The sequence below is a fragment of the Dermacentor albipictus genome, chromosome 7 (genome assembly GCF_038994185.2).
Source record: "Dermacentor albipictus isolate Rhodes 1998 colony chromosome 7, USDA_Dalb.pri_finalv2, whole genome shotgun sequence".
NCBI lineage: Eukaryota > Metazoa > Arthropoda > Arachnida > Ixodida > Ixodidae > Dermacentor > Dermacentor albipictus.
In genome coordinates, this window is record NC_091827.1 from 133,228,329 (window position 1) to 133,244,429 (window position 16,101).

A 16,101-nucleotide genomic window follows, 5' to 3' on the forward strand; every position below is an offset into this window, starting at 1 on the left:
ATGCCGCCGTACATGCGTTTACTTTTCTTTTATTTTTTTGGAGGCTCGCTAAAACTAATTGCCTCTGGTTGGTGATAAGATGAAGATTAGCGGAAGTTAGTCACATGTTTTGCTTTCTTGACAGGCACACAACCACACAGTTTTCTTGAGTGCACTCACCTGCACAGTTCGATTACGCTATGGACGTAAATATTAGTGTAAAAGCAAGAACATTTGAGACTTGCGAAGTATTCTCATGTGCGCATTTCCTAAGCCTTGAACTATGTGTATAACGATGCATCAAACTTTTAATTCTTATAAGTTTATTTCCTTTCTTTATTGTTGTTATTCATGAATGAACAGTACATATTGACACATGTACTTGTTTATCTTTATCGGGCGACCACGTTTCACTGCCCAACAAATGTTATTGCACAGTGCAGGATGTGCCTGCATGCATCGGAAGTTTCTGGAATGTTATAGGTGGTTTCATCTGCTGTCTGTCGCCAAACCTTTTATAATCTGATTGCATGCATGCGTGACGCGAATACTGTAAAACTTTGTGGAAGACACGCGGGTCCCAGCGGTTACTCTGGAACATTCGACGACTGATGTATATAAACCAACGCGCTTGACCCGCTGATCAGATTTTGACGACCGCTGACCCTGTTCGCTGCTATTGCTGTCCTTTGAGTGTAACTTGCTTTTGTTGGCACAAGTTCGCCCAATAAAATGCTAGTTTAACCATTCACTGTTTTGCTTTCTTCACCGTCACTACCACGTGACAATATATACCAACGCAAAATATTTTTCTCACTTAACAGTCACTCTAGAAAAATTAAGGTAAATTTTTCACGAAATAGGTCCCTGAGAAGAATTGGAATCTGCAATAAAAAAAATCGACCCTGGGCAGTCGCATATGGCGAAAAAAAATTTTCCTTAAAGGGTTCAGCTTTTGCCGTTGACATCCCCACTAATTATTGCTAATTATCCAGCATGGAAAGCTTCCTTTACAATTCCCACAGTGTGTTGGATCTCCATAGTTTTTTCTTCTTTTCAACGCAGGCATGCAGTAGGCAGATTGTTGCAGGGAATAATGCGGCACGGTGCAGCAGCTGCTCATTGTTATGGTAGATTTCCGTTCCTTTGACTATGGTTAATTCTATCCTGGCCAAAGGTCACAGCCGGTGCCCATGCATTTATATAGGCCCCAACCTTAGTTATTTTGATCCTAACGTTGGCCTTTACTGGATAATTCCAACTTGACCAGCCAGAATGCAAATGACCCCATTAGTGACCCCTTAAGTGGCATTGTCTGTCTCGGTGGAGCTTAGGAGATGGTCAGTGCGTTGAGCACATGCCATCTCGTCAAAAATATTGGCGATAGTATCGGGAAGATGATTCTAAAGAACAATAGCATGTGGAAGGGCTGATGAATTGAAGGCTCTTCCGTGTATGCACTTCATGCTGCACAGATTGCATAAGCAGTGTTGATCATCCACATTTCTCAAACACCTTTGCAACAATCACGATTAAGATGGTGGCCGAGATTATCTACATTGCCAGTTTGTCCCATTATGCACCAAAGTCTCCGTAATGCCAAAACGCGATGCAGCTCTGTTGCAACTACTGCAAAAACAAACTCCTATTTTAAGTTAGCAACAAGAATAGGTGACATATTTTTGTTAGTCTCAACCGTACAAAGTGACAGACAATGAAGCCAGAGAAAGCATAGAGGAAAGTAATTGTTATATTTCATTGAAGTGTAAAAATAAAAGTTGACAAAAAGACAACTTGACGCAGGAGGGGACTGAACCCACATCAGCACATTATGTCAGTGGGGCTTTACCAGGTAAGCTGCCATTCCTCCGGCCACTTTCTTGGGCGTTTGTGTACAATATTGGCCCTGTGACAGTGAGCCTCATGGCCAAGGTGGTAGACGTGGAACACCCTTTTAATCACAGCTGTCCCAAAGTATGTGAGCGAAGGAGTAGGCAACTTTTGAGATGAAAGTGGCACGTCATTGTTGGTAAGCATGTCATCCATCTACACGGGAGCATGTTTGATTGCAAAACTTTTGTCGCCTTCATGTGAGGGCGATACTGGTGCTGACAGCACACTGTTGACAACACTTGTGAATGCAATATTATATCCGGCTGTAACATGCAGGAAATGTTTGAAGTAATTTTCTCAGAAAGTAGACATGCACTAGAATTGGTTTAATGTGATGTATCACTTGGGATCGCAAATCCTAGAAAATATACAACAGGCTCATTTCACTTCATCTGTACCAGCTTTGGTGCTTGACCGTCCACAATGTCTTTTAAAAAATGTAAGTTCTTTTGGAAATTCAGGAGAAGGACTTCTCTCAAAAAGTAATTGAGGGGCGCACTGGTTTGGCTTAGTGAATGCTCCATTGATGACTCACTGCTCTAGTTGTGCCTTTTTGTGACATTGCTTGTGGGCTATTTTTCTTGCTTCCCACCTCTTTCTTGTGTACATTTCCCTTCTTCAAATAAAACCACCAGTTGATAGTCAGAGCATGTGTTGTTGTCTTCTTGTAGTCCTGTCGTATCTCAGTCAATAATTACATTTAGCTTTTGGGTTAGTAGATAAACAATTCCAGATAAGGGCTTTGTGAACCACTCACTGATGTTTTTGCAGAATGCTGGCCAGAAGAAGCGGACTCGCATTGAGTACACGGATGCCGAGAAACCGTACAGCTGTGAAAGTGAGTGTCATCTCTCTTGTGCCACTCTCTGGTCATCATGGGAGCCTCATTCTGCCCTTTCCCAATGCTTGGAACATGAATATCAATTCGTGGCTCAACTTTTCAACTGATTGATTGGTTTTGTTGGGCATCTTTGATTTGAGTGCGAGGAACAAGGAGGGAACAAAGGGGCTGGATGCTTTGTTGGTTATGTGAAGTTGAAGAATTCCTAGTTGGTGTGTTGTTCTTGAAGACTGGAGTGTGTGCAGTGCAGGTGCACAACAGTGCCTGAAGGAGCATGCCCTCGTGAACATCCTCTCCACACTGTCTGTGCTCCTTTCTTTTGTGTTCTGTGCTGCACAAACATGTGCAGCAGACAGGCAGTGAAGCCAGGAAAGGCATATTGCAGCTTAACCATTATTTTTTTATTGCAGTCTAAAAAACAAGAAAAAGGCTGGACTTGTGCAAATACAGTCAACAACTGATTTTTCGGACCCTCTAGGGAACATAAAAAGGTCCGAAAATTCAGGCAGTCCGAAAAAATGAATGCATGCAAAAATGCACTTTTTTTTCTTTTTTTCCCAGATCTAGAGGTAAAGGGCGAAGTACCAGGTTTCCAAAGCCCTACCAAAGCATCAGTGAACTGGCTATAAAAAAACGCATTCAAAAACACTGTATGCAGCCGACTGCCGGTTTATTATGTACAGTACATGTGCATCGTCGGGCAGCCGGTTTTATTGCTGCGGTGGCTTGAAGAACTTGTTGATTGTTGTTTGGACGGCGTTCCAGTTGCATGCGATCATATTCACCTCGATCTGAGCAAGGGTCATGTCAGCACTGTACACCGATGAAAGAGTCAACAGTGCTCGCGTCAACTCGGCGCTTGTAGGCGGCTTAGGCATTGGCTCCCCATTTTCAACATCGGAGTCTTGTGAATCCCCCACAACCTGACTCCTTGCTCCATGCCGAACTCCTTGCTCACGTCAGCCTGTGATGGGCCGCTCACGACTTGCTTAATAATGGTGGCTTTCTTCTCCATCGTTAACCGACGGTACTGCTTTCCGCGCTTCGATGCCATCGGCGAGGAAGACGAAGACGGAGTTGGGGCCATCGAAGGCAAGTTAAATCCTCAAGTTTGAACAGTGGAGTTCGCAGACGAGTGTCGAAGCACCTAGGCCTAGCGTCGCAGAGCACACTCGACACAACAGCACAACCCCACACCACGTTAGCCAAAACATGGCCTACGCGCCTACGCAAACAAATGAAATGGCGCCGCTCCGGAAACTCCGCCGGAGGCGAAAGCGGAAGTGCGGCGATGAACAGAGCTAGCGTGGCCAGACCAAATCAGTGTGTGACGGCTAGATTTGGCTAGTTGTGCTTCAAAGCGGTGATATGCTTCGGCTGCAAGTCGGATTTCCTGCGCAAGGGCGCTGCGCGAGGAGCCAAAAAACCTTCCGTCACGTCAAAAAGTCCGGAAAATTGGACGGCAGGGGGTTTGAGCGTCCGAAACTTCAGATGTCCTTATACATTGATTCTATAGGGCTTGTGGCGGTGCCGCGAAGACGTCCGCAATATCAGGCATGTCCAAAAATTTGGGCATCCGAAAATTCAGTCGTTGACTGTATTCAACTTTTTTTTTCGACATTCGAACAAATATTACGCTATTCAATATTTTCTTTGATCTGAATTTATGCTTGTCAATGTCGTTGCCCTGGATTTACTCAACAGCATTCTAAAAACAAATAAAGAAGATGTAAACATTTTGCCACTTGTGCATATGGCATCATCGTCAGTACACAAACGGTCCAGTAGCACACAATACATCCCGTTTATCTACGAGGCAGCCGTATACATCTGACAGCAGGCCACAGTTAGAATTACAGGCTGACTGATCACAGCAGGTAAATCACAATTACACAAATTTTCTTGGAGTCCGTCGATGCACCCATGCCAATGTTTTCACATTATTAAAATTAAACATCATTAAAAGCAAAGGTGTAGGATTGGTTTTGTGGATGAAACATACTTTAATGTGTGACTAACAGTGCAGGTTAAAAAGTGTGAATAACCGAAGGTGCAGGCTCTCCTTCTCTGGTACAAGTCTCTGTTGCTCAAGGCCTTCTGCTGCGCAAGTTTTTATCTGTGATGAATGAAAATCCACATGGAGCAACTCGAGGTAGGCAAAAAATTTCGGCAATCACATACATGCATAGAATCGCGCAGAATCTGAAAAAGGTTGCTCAGTGTGTTAACGTCAAAGTTGTGTTCTCTGCCCCTGAAAAAGGAGGCAACCTTTGCAAAATGACCGTCTTGGGATCTAGGCCCAAGCAAGCCTGCCTTGTTACACGCAAGAATAAATTCATAGATTGCACAAACAATGTGGTGTATCGGATGCCCTCTGGTAAATATTACATCAGACAGATGGGTCGATTCGTTAACGTAAGACTGAAAGAGCACGAGCACAGTGTTGACCGTGCTAAACAGGGTTGGCTTTCTGCCCACTGCTGCATGTGTGGATGTAAGCCAAGATACAATAAATTTAGTATAATTGCAAAACACAGTGATCGTGTCACGCATGAAATAATCCAAGCGGGAAAATTTTATATATGAAGGATGGATGCATCAGCACACCCTCTGTTGCACTACCGTAAAAACCTCAATATAAGCCGAACTTTTTTTCAAAAAACCATTGCGAAAATTCGACCCTCGTCTTATATACCGGACATTGGCGGAAAAACTACGGAAGTCTTGAAACAATGGGCGGATGAAGTAAAGAGCCGCCTTCGCCATCAGCAGCAGCGCGGCATGGCGACATTGTGGCAATGCCAATTTGCGTTTACATTCTCACAAAGTTATATTGGTTGAAAGCTGCTTTTTCACATTTTGTTTCAAAATGAGCGGAAGCCGACGGCAATTCACCGTCACCTTCAAGAAAAAGGCGATTGAGTGTGCGGGAGCCCATGGCAACCTCACGGCACAGCACGAATTTGGAGTATCCAAAAAGAGCATTCGGTACTGGCGGAGGCAGAAGCAGCAAACCAACAGAAAACGTCATTCCGTGGGCGGACTGCAGAACTGGAAGACAAGGTTGCGGAGTTCGTCCGAGAGCTGCGTGTAAGATCGCTGCCTGTGACTGCCGAATGCATACGTTTGAAAGCAGTGGAGATCGCGCACGCCTCTGTACTGGGCAGCGAGGAGGACTCGTCTTCCGACTCTAGTTAGGACGACTCTGATTAAAGGCATTGCTAGGATTCGGAGTAGTGCTTGCGTACTTTGTGCCCTTCTGTGTACTGTACACCCGGCCAATTTTTAACAGTATCGCGCGACCATCGACTTGCGTGTTTGTCAGCGCCATATCATCACCACACAGAGCGGCGAAATAGCGAAAGTAAGCGCACATGTACACATGCGTGTATCTCATTTGTTTCGCCGCTCAGCGCCAATAATAAGGTTTGGACAAGCATGGGGTCGATGGTCGCGCGATACTGTTAAAAATTGGCCGGGTGCACATGCGAGCAGCCTTTAAATAAATACTGTCACTATTGTGCATGAGTCGCATTTGTTTCAAGGTAAGGATGTCTTTCGGTACTTTTGCCATTGAAAAAATTTTTTTTCATTTCTAGAATTCGTTAGTTGGGGGATCGACCTATATTCCGGTCCAACCTATAGTCCGGTTTTTACGGTAACTGACAAGAAGGTCAGATACTTTGCGCTATCGACACCACGTTGAATTTTGTATGGCATTGTTGCGGCGTTCTGCGCATGGTTGGTGGGATAGTGTGTGGCTGTATAACTTGCTATGCTTTCTGAAAAGAAAATAAACGGTTGGAAGTTAGCACTCTGTTCTCTCTTCTGTCCCCTCTGCTGTCGTTGCGCTGTTATTCACAATTTAAAATATAAAAAAAAAACTGATCCTCCAGCTCCATCTTTGTACGTGTGTTGTGTGTTGCCTTCATGACGCTGTTAAAGTGTTCATTAAGACCTGTACCGTGTTGCCACCCAGTCTCGCCACCCAGTCTCGCCACCCAGTCTCGCCAATGTAGCTGGTGTTGCAGTCCGAGCAGTGCACCTTGTAGATGACACTGCCTTAAGTTTTCAGTAATTTCAAGGTATTAAAAGTGAACGAATATCAAAACTGGGTGTGCACACAACGGTTTCTGTTTTGTTAAGTCAGTGAAATCTGGACTAATATCCCGAAAAGTAGTTTTCAAATTGAATGTAGAGAAACAGCCGGATATGGAATCTGATATCAGAAAATTTATAGCTGTGTTCATTACTTGCAAATTTCGCACAAGAAATCATGGTGCTGCATATGCTCGGGAGCCCCCAGTAACTAAGGCACATAGAAATTTAGCTATACAGTATAGTCGACTCTTACCAAAGGAAACTCCAAATTAGTATGTCAGCACTGATTATAGTTCATATCTATGATATGAAAGTCTGGAAAATACATTTTTATCAGTGGAATGTCTGTTGATTAGAATCAGTGGTTTTTTCCTTCTGAAGCTAAAGAATTGGTGACATTCTGTTGTACGGAACTACAAATGAGGTTCTCAGTTTAACAGTGGACCTGTGTTATATGGCAGTAATTTATAGCATAGTAAGTTTTTCTTTCCAGTTTTTCTTCAAAGTACAGAAGGGCTTTCCCATCTTTACGGCAGGTGGGTTATCGTATGGCTAATCTGCACGAAAGTTGAAAGAGCCGCGCATGACATGACTCTATTACTGCTCTGCACATAGTCATCATTCATGCTGTGCGGCTTGAATGGGTTGAAGAACGAAGTTGGCAGATAATTATGGACAAAGGGAGAGCATCCCATTGCTGCCTTATTGCTTGGCACCAGACAGCTGTGGCCAGTTGCCTAGCTGAGGCTCGCCTACCCTATGGTAACTCATGCTGCTTGCTGTGGGGAAGCCATCGTAACGAAACGTCTCCGCAATTTTCAGGCTAGATGGGCGTCCATTATGCAAGAAAAGGTGAGGCATGCAGACAGGACACAAGAGAAGTGGACAACATGAACGCCGACTATCAACTAAAGGGAGCACTGAGGTGAAAAAAAAGAAAAGACGCAAAACTCATCTGTGCCAGTTCTGGTATGGTATCACCATGTGTCAGTCGGGTACACGTGCCGGTCTACGTGAGAGATAACTGTTAAGGCACTTAATCTCTTCCTTATGTAAAGTTAAGAGTGCATGGGAAGTTCCTCAAATTCGGACCGCAGGAGGACAGCTCATAATGCTGACTGGAATCTGCATGGCAAGAATTACCATTAATGACCGGACTTACCTTGCCACCTTCGTTATCCTCCAACAGTGTTCACGAGACGTCATTCTCGGCATTACGGCATCCTGGCATCCTCGGCGTTCTCGGCATCCTGTACCAGCACGGTGCAATCATAAACCTGAAGTTGAAATTAATAATGCTGTCAGAAGATCAAGCGATACCGCCAGAGTACACTTGTAGCCACCACGCCTTGAGTGTGCTCGAAGATCAAATGAGCATCCCGCCTCTCTCCAACATTGTTATAGTAAAACCTCGTTTAACCGTACCTGCTTAAACAGTAGTTTCGTTTTAAAACTAGTAAAGTCAAATCCCTGACTCAGCAGCCATTGAACATAATGTGTTTTTATCCGCATAAACCGTACCAGCTTATTGCGTACGCATCGGTTAATTTCAACTTTTCGTCACACAAACACGGCGGTGTGCCGTCTCCATCGGGCGGCCCGGAAGAACAACAAGCCTCAGAGATCGGAACAGCAGCCTCCAAGCGCCCTGTGTGTTTGCGCGTGAAGCCACATCAACATCATTTCGACGCCGTGTCAGAGAGCGTTATGGCGTCATGCAAGCGAGCACTTGCGTCGTTCCGAAGCTCGGATAAAAAAAACGCCGGATGCTCAACATAGAAGAAAAATTAGACATCATCCGTGCTATCGAACGTGACACGAAGAAGTCGGCGTTGTCACGCAACAGGGATCCGCTGTTGACTACAGTGTATTTGGAATGCGAAGAAGTTGCTCGGCTGCGCTGCTGCGACCGCGAAGACATGTCGGCTACGAGGTTCGACTTTTCGCCATCGTTGCCTGTGTAGTTGCCGAAGTGTCGACCAGCGACAGTGACGAGGACGACACGGAAAGCAACAGCACGGGCGATTCAGACCCGACAGTGGCATAAGCTGCGCGTTACGTCAGACTCATGAATGCAATCGTCGTGATGAGAACGGGCCTGATAACGTAACTCTATTCCAAATGAAAAGTATTCCATACTCTGGCACCCGGCAATGAAAAAGGCGCCCCCGGGACCTCTGCAGCACTACTGCGCACGTGCACGGAGAATACGTAATGCGAACGAGGGATCTGCCATGCTAGTGCTTGCCGAGAAGAGGGGGCTAGCTGAATGAAAAGCTGGCACTCAGCTTCAGTAAGCTCGAGGCCGCTGCCGTCGTCGTGCTAGGCCGCCGCGGCATCAAACGAAAATAACACTTTTGTCGTGCGAAGTGAATAAATACTGCATGTTTTTTCCCCCTTTCATCACTCTCTCTGAGTTCCGTTTTCGACTGGTAAGTGGGCGATCTCATGCTATTCGGTTAAACAGTACTACCATTTAGTGCGTACTTTTTCCGAGCTCCGACCAACTACGGTTTAACGAGGTTTCACTGTATTTCCGTAGACACTGAAACACCTGCAGACGTAGAAGGCGTCATTGAGGGTGACCAACGTCTATTGCTGAACTGTGAAATTTGTATCGAAAGAGGGATTGCTCAACTGCAAGGAGGGAATGTGAAAGTGATGCTGACAAACCTCAGGCAGGAGTTCAAGCACATCAAAAGGGCACGACGATCACGTATATTGAAGAAATTGCGGAAACCATAAATGCATTTGTCCTCTCAGATTCAGCTGCATCAACAATGATGACCATAGTTCCCAAACCAAACTTTGACTGACATAAATCCAAGTCTCCCCATGATTAAGCAGCAACAGCTCAGAAGACTGCTCCGACAATACAAAGACTGCTTTTCGACGTCATCTAGGATTTGACAAACACCAGTCGCAAAGCATCACATAATAACCTAAGATTGCGCTCGACCATTCCGCCAGAGCCCTTACTGAGTTTCCACACGAGAGTGTGAAGCTATTAGGCAACAAGTCGACGAAATGCTGCATGACATCATCCGGCTGTCGAAAAGCCTGTGGGCTTCTCCTGTAGTCTTGGTGAAGAAAAAGGATGCAACTTTACGTTTCTGTATCGATTATCGTCGACTGAACAAGAGGCACACCCTCTCCCGTGGATAAATGACGCATTGGATCGGCTGTGCATCGCTAAGTACTTCTCCTCGATGGACCTCAAGTCTGGCTATTGGCAAATAGAAATCGACGAAAGAGATTGCAAAAAGACCACCTTCATCACACCAGACGGCCTCTGTGAGTTCAAGGTTATGCCATTTAGACTGTGCTCGGTGCCTGCAATGTTCCAGCGAGTGATGGGTGCAGTTTTAGCAGAATTGAACTTGCAGACCTGTCTTATTTACTTGGATGACATTGTCGTCTTTGCCAGAAGATTCAACGATCACCTTAGGTGGCTCGCAATTGTACTAGAGGCCATCAAGTCATGAGGGCTATCAAAGCAGAAAGCTGGGCTAGTTGGTGTATCATCATTATTCAAAAGACTAGCGCAATATAGCAGGGACAAAGACAGAGAAGACGACAGGACGCCAGGCTTAGCGCTCGTCCTGTCGTCTTCTCTGTCTTTGTCCCTGCTATATTGCGCTAGTCTTTTGAATAATCATGAGGGCTCACTCTGACGTCGGAAAAGTGCCTGTTTGCTTACAATGGGCTTCTGTTCCTAGGCAGTGTCATCAGCAAATCTGGAGTCCACCCCAACCCACAGAAGACAGCTGCCATCGCTAAGTTCCTGTAGCCTATTGACAAGAAGGCAGTGCATAGATTCCTTGGCATGTGTGCCTACTATATGCGCTTTGTCAAGGACTTTTCACACATCGCTGAGCCGCTGACACATCGAACTAAATGTGATGTTGAGTTTAATTGGGAAATACCGTGCCAACGCATGCAGTTGCATCCGGTATTTACACACTTCGATATCGAAATCCACACTGACGCCAGTAGCTTAAGCCTTGGTGCCGTTCTAGTCCAGAGGAAAGACGGACTTGAACAGGTGATAGTTTACGATAGCCGGTCACCGTCAAAAATCAAGGGAAATTATTCTACAACCGAAAAGGAATGCCTCGCCATCGTTTGGGCTACAGCAAAATTTCGCCCTTACCTATATGGCAGGCCGTTTAATGTCGTCAGTGACCGGCACGCGTTGTGTTGGCTAGCAGACTTAAAGGGAAGCTGAAGAGTCTGTCGAATTCAATAAGACACTCATATACGGATGCGGGAACCTTATAAACCACGTAGGTAAAATTTGGGCTTTTTTTCTTTTTCAATTAGGAGTGACGTAATCGTCGGTTGAAATTGCGCTATAGCTCCGCCCCCCCCCGTCGAGTGAGCGAGCGGAGCGCAGACCGGAAACCGCGGTGTTGTGACGTCAACTCTAGTGTTTCGTTCCTTTGCCGCGTCCGCGACCGTGCCTGACCGCGCTTGTTTCTGCGTGCGTGCCATCGTAATCTGCTTCGATCCACCCTGCATTCCTTTGTTGGTGCATCTAGTCAACGTGAGTGGTAGTCAACGTGAGTGGTAGTCAACAGATGAAGGTCACTACACGTACTGCATGAACCGGGAAGCTTTTCACGCGTTTAAACCGTCTTTGTAGATTGCCGACAGCTTTGGACAGCGCACAAATGCCGACGATCGCATCCCCGCTTACGTTCCACGAGGAGGCATGCAGCAACACAACACTACAGTTGTTTGACCGGAAACGAGCTCACTAGATCGGCGAATGATCGGCGAGATCACTAGATCGCGTTGCAAAAAACATACTCACCAAAGAGCATTTCCAACACGAGGAGATCCCAAGACTTTGCTTTTGTTCGCGTCGAAAGCACTGCTCGCACTAGCATCGTTTGCTTCTTCGAGAGGCCGGCTCTTCGCAATCGGCTCGTACATGTAGGGAGTAACGCCGAACTCCTCAGAAAAACGCAGTCTCTCTAAATTTTCCATTTCTGTCTCAGAAAAACAGCACCAAACTACCTGGCACCGCGCTTCATGTGTAGCGGCAGCGGTCGGTTACTAGAGTTGACGTCTGACGTTGACGTCCCATCCTCGTCGCCAAAGATGTTGTGTCGGCAGCGGCAGGCAAGCGGGGGGCCCCGACCAGCGAACGCACGGCTAACGCCGGCGCAGTGAAGGAGACTGGGAGCTGGAGAGGGTTGCCCAGGAAGCTCCTCTTGATGTCCCAACAAGTCCTGGGAGGCTACCGATTCCCCCACGGAATCAGAGACGACTGCTGACTGCGTAGACTCGGAAGTGATACAGTCAGACAAGCTACTTAGCTGATGCTTATAACTATGAGAAGATGCTGTCACGACAGACGAGTCATCGGAATGACTATCCAAGTTTGAATATGAGTACAAAAAGTCTCTATCACTTGTACACAATGTACTATCTGCTGAATCCTTTATCACTAGGGTTAACTTAGACACATGCCACGTCTTCCCATCACTGAGTAGAAAAGTAGGTGGTCCTATCTGGGCCTTGACCTTACGAGGTTTACAGTACTTAAAAAATCCTTTCCTCTTAAATCTTATTCTGACGATGTCGCCCACCTTGATACGAGTTGCCTGAGCACCTCTACGTTTGTCTATACACTGCTTAGTTTGCCACCGTTTCTGCAAGACCCTTTTTTTAACGTGAGACACGAGACTGTCCTGTTCCCATAGATCTACACAGAGCCGCATGGTTCCATCCTTCTTGCGCACCACCACGAGTGGAGACACCCACTCAGAAGCCTCGACGCGCTCGATGACGTCGCAGTCCTCGAGACGTCGCAATTCATTTGTGACCTGGTCACGGAGAGCCAGGGGTAGTCGGCGCAACTTTGAAGATACTGGTTTCGCATCTTGCTGCCGATGAATTCGGTGCACAAAGTTGTTGACGAGACCGAACTCGTCACTGGAGAGGTGATCATAACCCGGAGGCACACCTGTGGGGCTCTGTACTGAAGGAAGCGATGGTAGACGACATGTCAGCGACGTACCGTCGATCTGTATGCCCAAACGTTGGATGGCGTCTAAACCCAGCAGTGATGTTCCTGTAGTCGTTACGTGGAACGTGACGGAGCATGACCTTTGGAAAAACTGGACAGTGGCTTGAAACAGGCCTTGAATGTCGATGCGTTGCTTGGAAAAATTTTTCAAGTCCACTGTTGTTTGTGACAGTCGGCTGTCGACCAAAGTGCTTTCCAAAATTTTCGGCCGTCATCAATGAGACGGACGCTCCCGTATCCACCGGCAGTCGCATGGAGACGCCGTTAACTACGACCGGAACTTGTAAATCTTTAGTTTCAAAAGCGCTTACCGTCAAGACAGACGCGGACGGCTGCCCTGCGGAAGTTGAAGACAGCGTCTCTGCGGAAGAGACGTGTTGAACAACACGGGTTTTTCGGCATACGGATGCAAAATGGCCCAACGTGTGGCAGGCGTTGCACCGCCGGTTCCTTGCGGGACAATTCCTGTATGTGGCAGTATGCTTCGTGCTGCCACACCGATCGCATGTACAGCGGTCGAAATTAGGGTCCTTTGCATCCTGTGCTTCATTGCGGGTCCCGGAGGAGCCTCGTGGAAAATGTCGATCATCTGGGCGGCCTCTTGGAAGACGTCGGCCATCTTGGCGGCTCCTCGGAAGAAGTCGGCCATCTTCATGGCCTCCCGGACTGCGTCGGCCATCTTGGCGGCTCCCCAAAAGAAGTCGGCCATCTTCATGGCCTCCCGGACTACGTCAGCCATCTTGGCGGCTCCCCGGAAGAAGTCGGCCATCTTGGCTTGTCGACGGAGCGCCAAGTTGAGCTGCCTCGATTCTCTGTATTTTCTCCGAGTCGAACGCGCGGTTCGCTCGATGCAGGGCTTCTAACGAGCGTCCAATTTCTTCTGCCTTGTCCAGGGACAGGGTTTCGCCATGAGCCAGCAACTTTTCGCGAACGCTGACGTTCGCTACCCCATGTATGATTTGGTCTCGGACGCACTCGTCATAGCTTGTGCCGAAGTTGCACTGTACCGCCTTCTCCTTCAATGCGGTCACGAATTCCAGGAATCCTTCTCCCTCGAATTGCTTTCGGCTGGTGAATTCGTGCCGTTCCGCCAGGACATTTGTTGACGCGGCGAACAGCCGGTCAAGCCGCTGCAAGAGTCTCGGAAACTCTGACGCTAGCGGGACCGCATCACTTGACATTGACGCTGCGCCGGTCGACTGCCTTTCTGCTTCGCTTGAAGCTGACGCTGCGCTGGTTAACTGCCTTGCTGCTTCCTGCTCCTCGGCTGCAAAGTGCTTCCGTTGTCCCTCACGCCCGAGAGCGCTGACGAGCGCAGACGCTCGTCGCGCGTCCGTCCAGTCGCCGCCGCCGGCCGCTTCGAGGTCGGCCTGAAAAATTTTTTTCAGCGATACCAGGGAATTAACGGTGGGCCGGGCACTTCAAGAAAAACGGGAAGGTTCGCCGTAAAAGCCATGCCGGGTAGTGTGCAGGGGGACAGTGCAGGAGGCAAGCCGGAGCTCGCCGCAGGAATGGGGCACGGAAGAACAAGGGGGCGAGTAGGCCTAGGCTCGGAAGCCTCGCGACGCCAAGTGCGTCGGCGACGTTTGCCAGCCGTGCAGACACGGAAGGGACGCTTCACTTACGAAGCTCGTTGGTTTCCCGGGGCTTCAGTCGGAACCGTTGCGGGAATCCCATCCTCGTCGCCAAAAGATGTTGTGTCGGCAGCGGCAGGCAAGCGGGGGGCCCCGACCAGCGAACGCGCGGCTAGCGCCGGCGCAGTGAAGGAGACGCGGAGCGAACTGCTCCCGTTGAAAACCGGAACGAAGACTCGGCCACCCTCGGCCGTTTATTGCTAATAAAGGCTTCACACGCCAGATGACACCTCCCGATTGGTCCAATGCTTGTGACATGACAGAAGGGGGGTGCGCCATCTAGCTAAATAACTACAAAACATACATGTGTGATGAAACATAGATCTGACAGGGGGCGACACTATACTACGTCACGAGGCGCACTGACCAATCACAGGCGGAAACGAGACGTGCGAGCTGGGCGTGTCCACTGCTGCACTTTTCGTCGAAATAAAATATATTTGCGCTTTCTTTCGCTCAATTTCGATACGATATTCGAATTCGGAGGGTTGAAAACCATTATGTACAGATGTTCACTCATTTTTTTCTGGAAAACCTTTCAGCTTCCCTTACAGGGGGGAGGCTACCCTGGAGACCGAACTTTTTATTTTTTAAGATATCCAGATGAAACTTTCAGGGTACGTTCACACCACCGAACTATGAGGAACTGCAAAGTTTCATGAAGATATGCTTATTAGTTCCAGAGTTATTGAGGTCTAACTAGGTGATTCATGTATATGCCTGAGGAACAGCCTGGAGAAATGCCAGGACATAATAGGAAGCTGAAATTCACTGTGATGATCCCTTGATAGATATCCCAGGGGGCTAAAGAGCCCTTTTCTTTAATTTCCCCTCCAAAAAATTTTAAGACAACCATGAATTTGATGTAGCCAGTAATGGCCACATTCATCAAAAATTAATTGCGCATTATAAATTAACTGCACCAGCTTTTAAAAAAAGAAGCCTGTTACCCCCTGGCAAAGTCATTCAGGAACAGAATAAAAAAAAGCGGCATACAAATCTGAAGAGCGGTTCTTGAGATATCGCCTTCCCCAGCACCACTACTAGCGAAAAAATCCATTCCGAGAAAACGGGCCTTAAAGTTAAACACATGGGTTTTTTGTTTTTTATTAGAAAGCTCCTGCGGAGCTTCTAATTAGCTCTTGCGGCTCCAGGCACACTCAGTGTGTGGGATTTTCGACTGGTGACAGCCGAAAGCACAGTTCCGTCGCTGAAAAGCGTCTACGCAGTCGGCACTCGCTGCGGAAGATCGGAAGTTCGATGCTCATACAAGACGCATATCGCGCTCCCGTGCACCGAACATCTGCACTGTCCTGGGCTTTGCCAGCATCGCGTGCAGCGAAGAACTAGCGAAAAAAAAAAAAACGAAAGCTGAGCAAATAATCTAAAAGATAACGAAAGGCGATGAGCAGCTCGCAAGCTCATGTTGAGGCGGACGGAGCAAGGGGCAACAACGACGTGAGCGCGGTGGGCGTGGCATCAAAGGGAGCAGCCGCCGCCGCCCGCGCAGCAGCCATTGGCAGGCGCGCTTTAGCCCGCGGGATTTGAGCAACCGCCGCTGCCCGCGGAGCAGCCAATGGCAGGTGCGCTTTAGCCCGCGGGATTTGAACGCGCTG

At 47.7% G+C, this 16,101-nt stretch overlaps 1 protein-coding gene across 4 annotated transcripts in view; it reads left to right on the forward strand.

Moving 5' to 3' along the window:
* Nucleotides 1-16,101, forward strand: part of d4 (double PHD fingers d4) — a 256,653-nt gene that overhangs the window by 67,348 nt on the left and 173,204 nt on the right. For all 4 annotated transcript variants that reach the window (XR_011507607.1, XM_070522729.1, XM_070522731.1 and 1 more), the window contains exon 4: nucleotides 2,644-2,710. Coding sequence is in view for 3 of the 4 variants with exons in the window: in XM_070522729.1 (XP_070378830.1) it covers nucleotides 2,644-2,710 (67 nt within the window). In the remaining variant the exon portion in view is untranslated. The remainder of the gene's footprint in view (nucleotides 1-2,643; nucleotides 2,711-16,101) is intronic.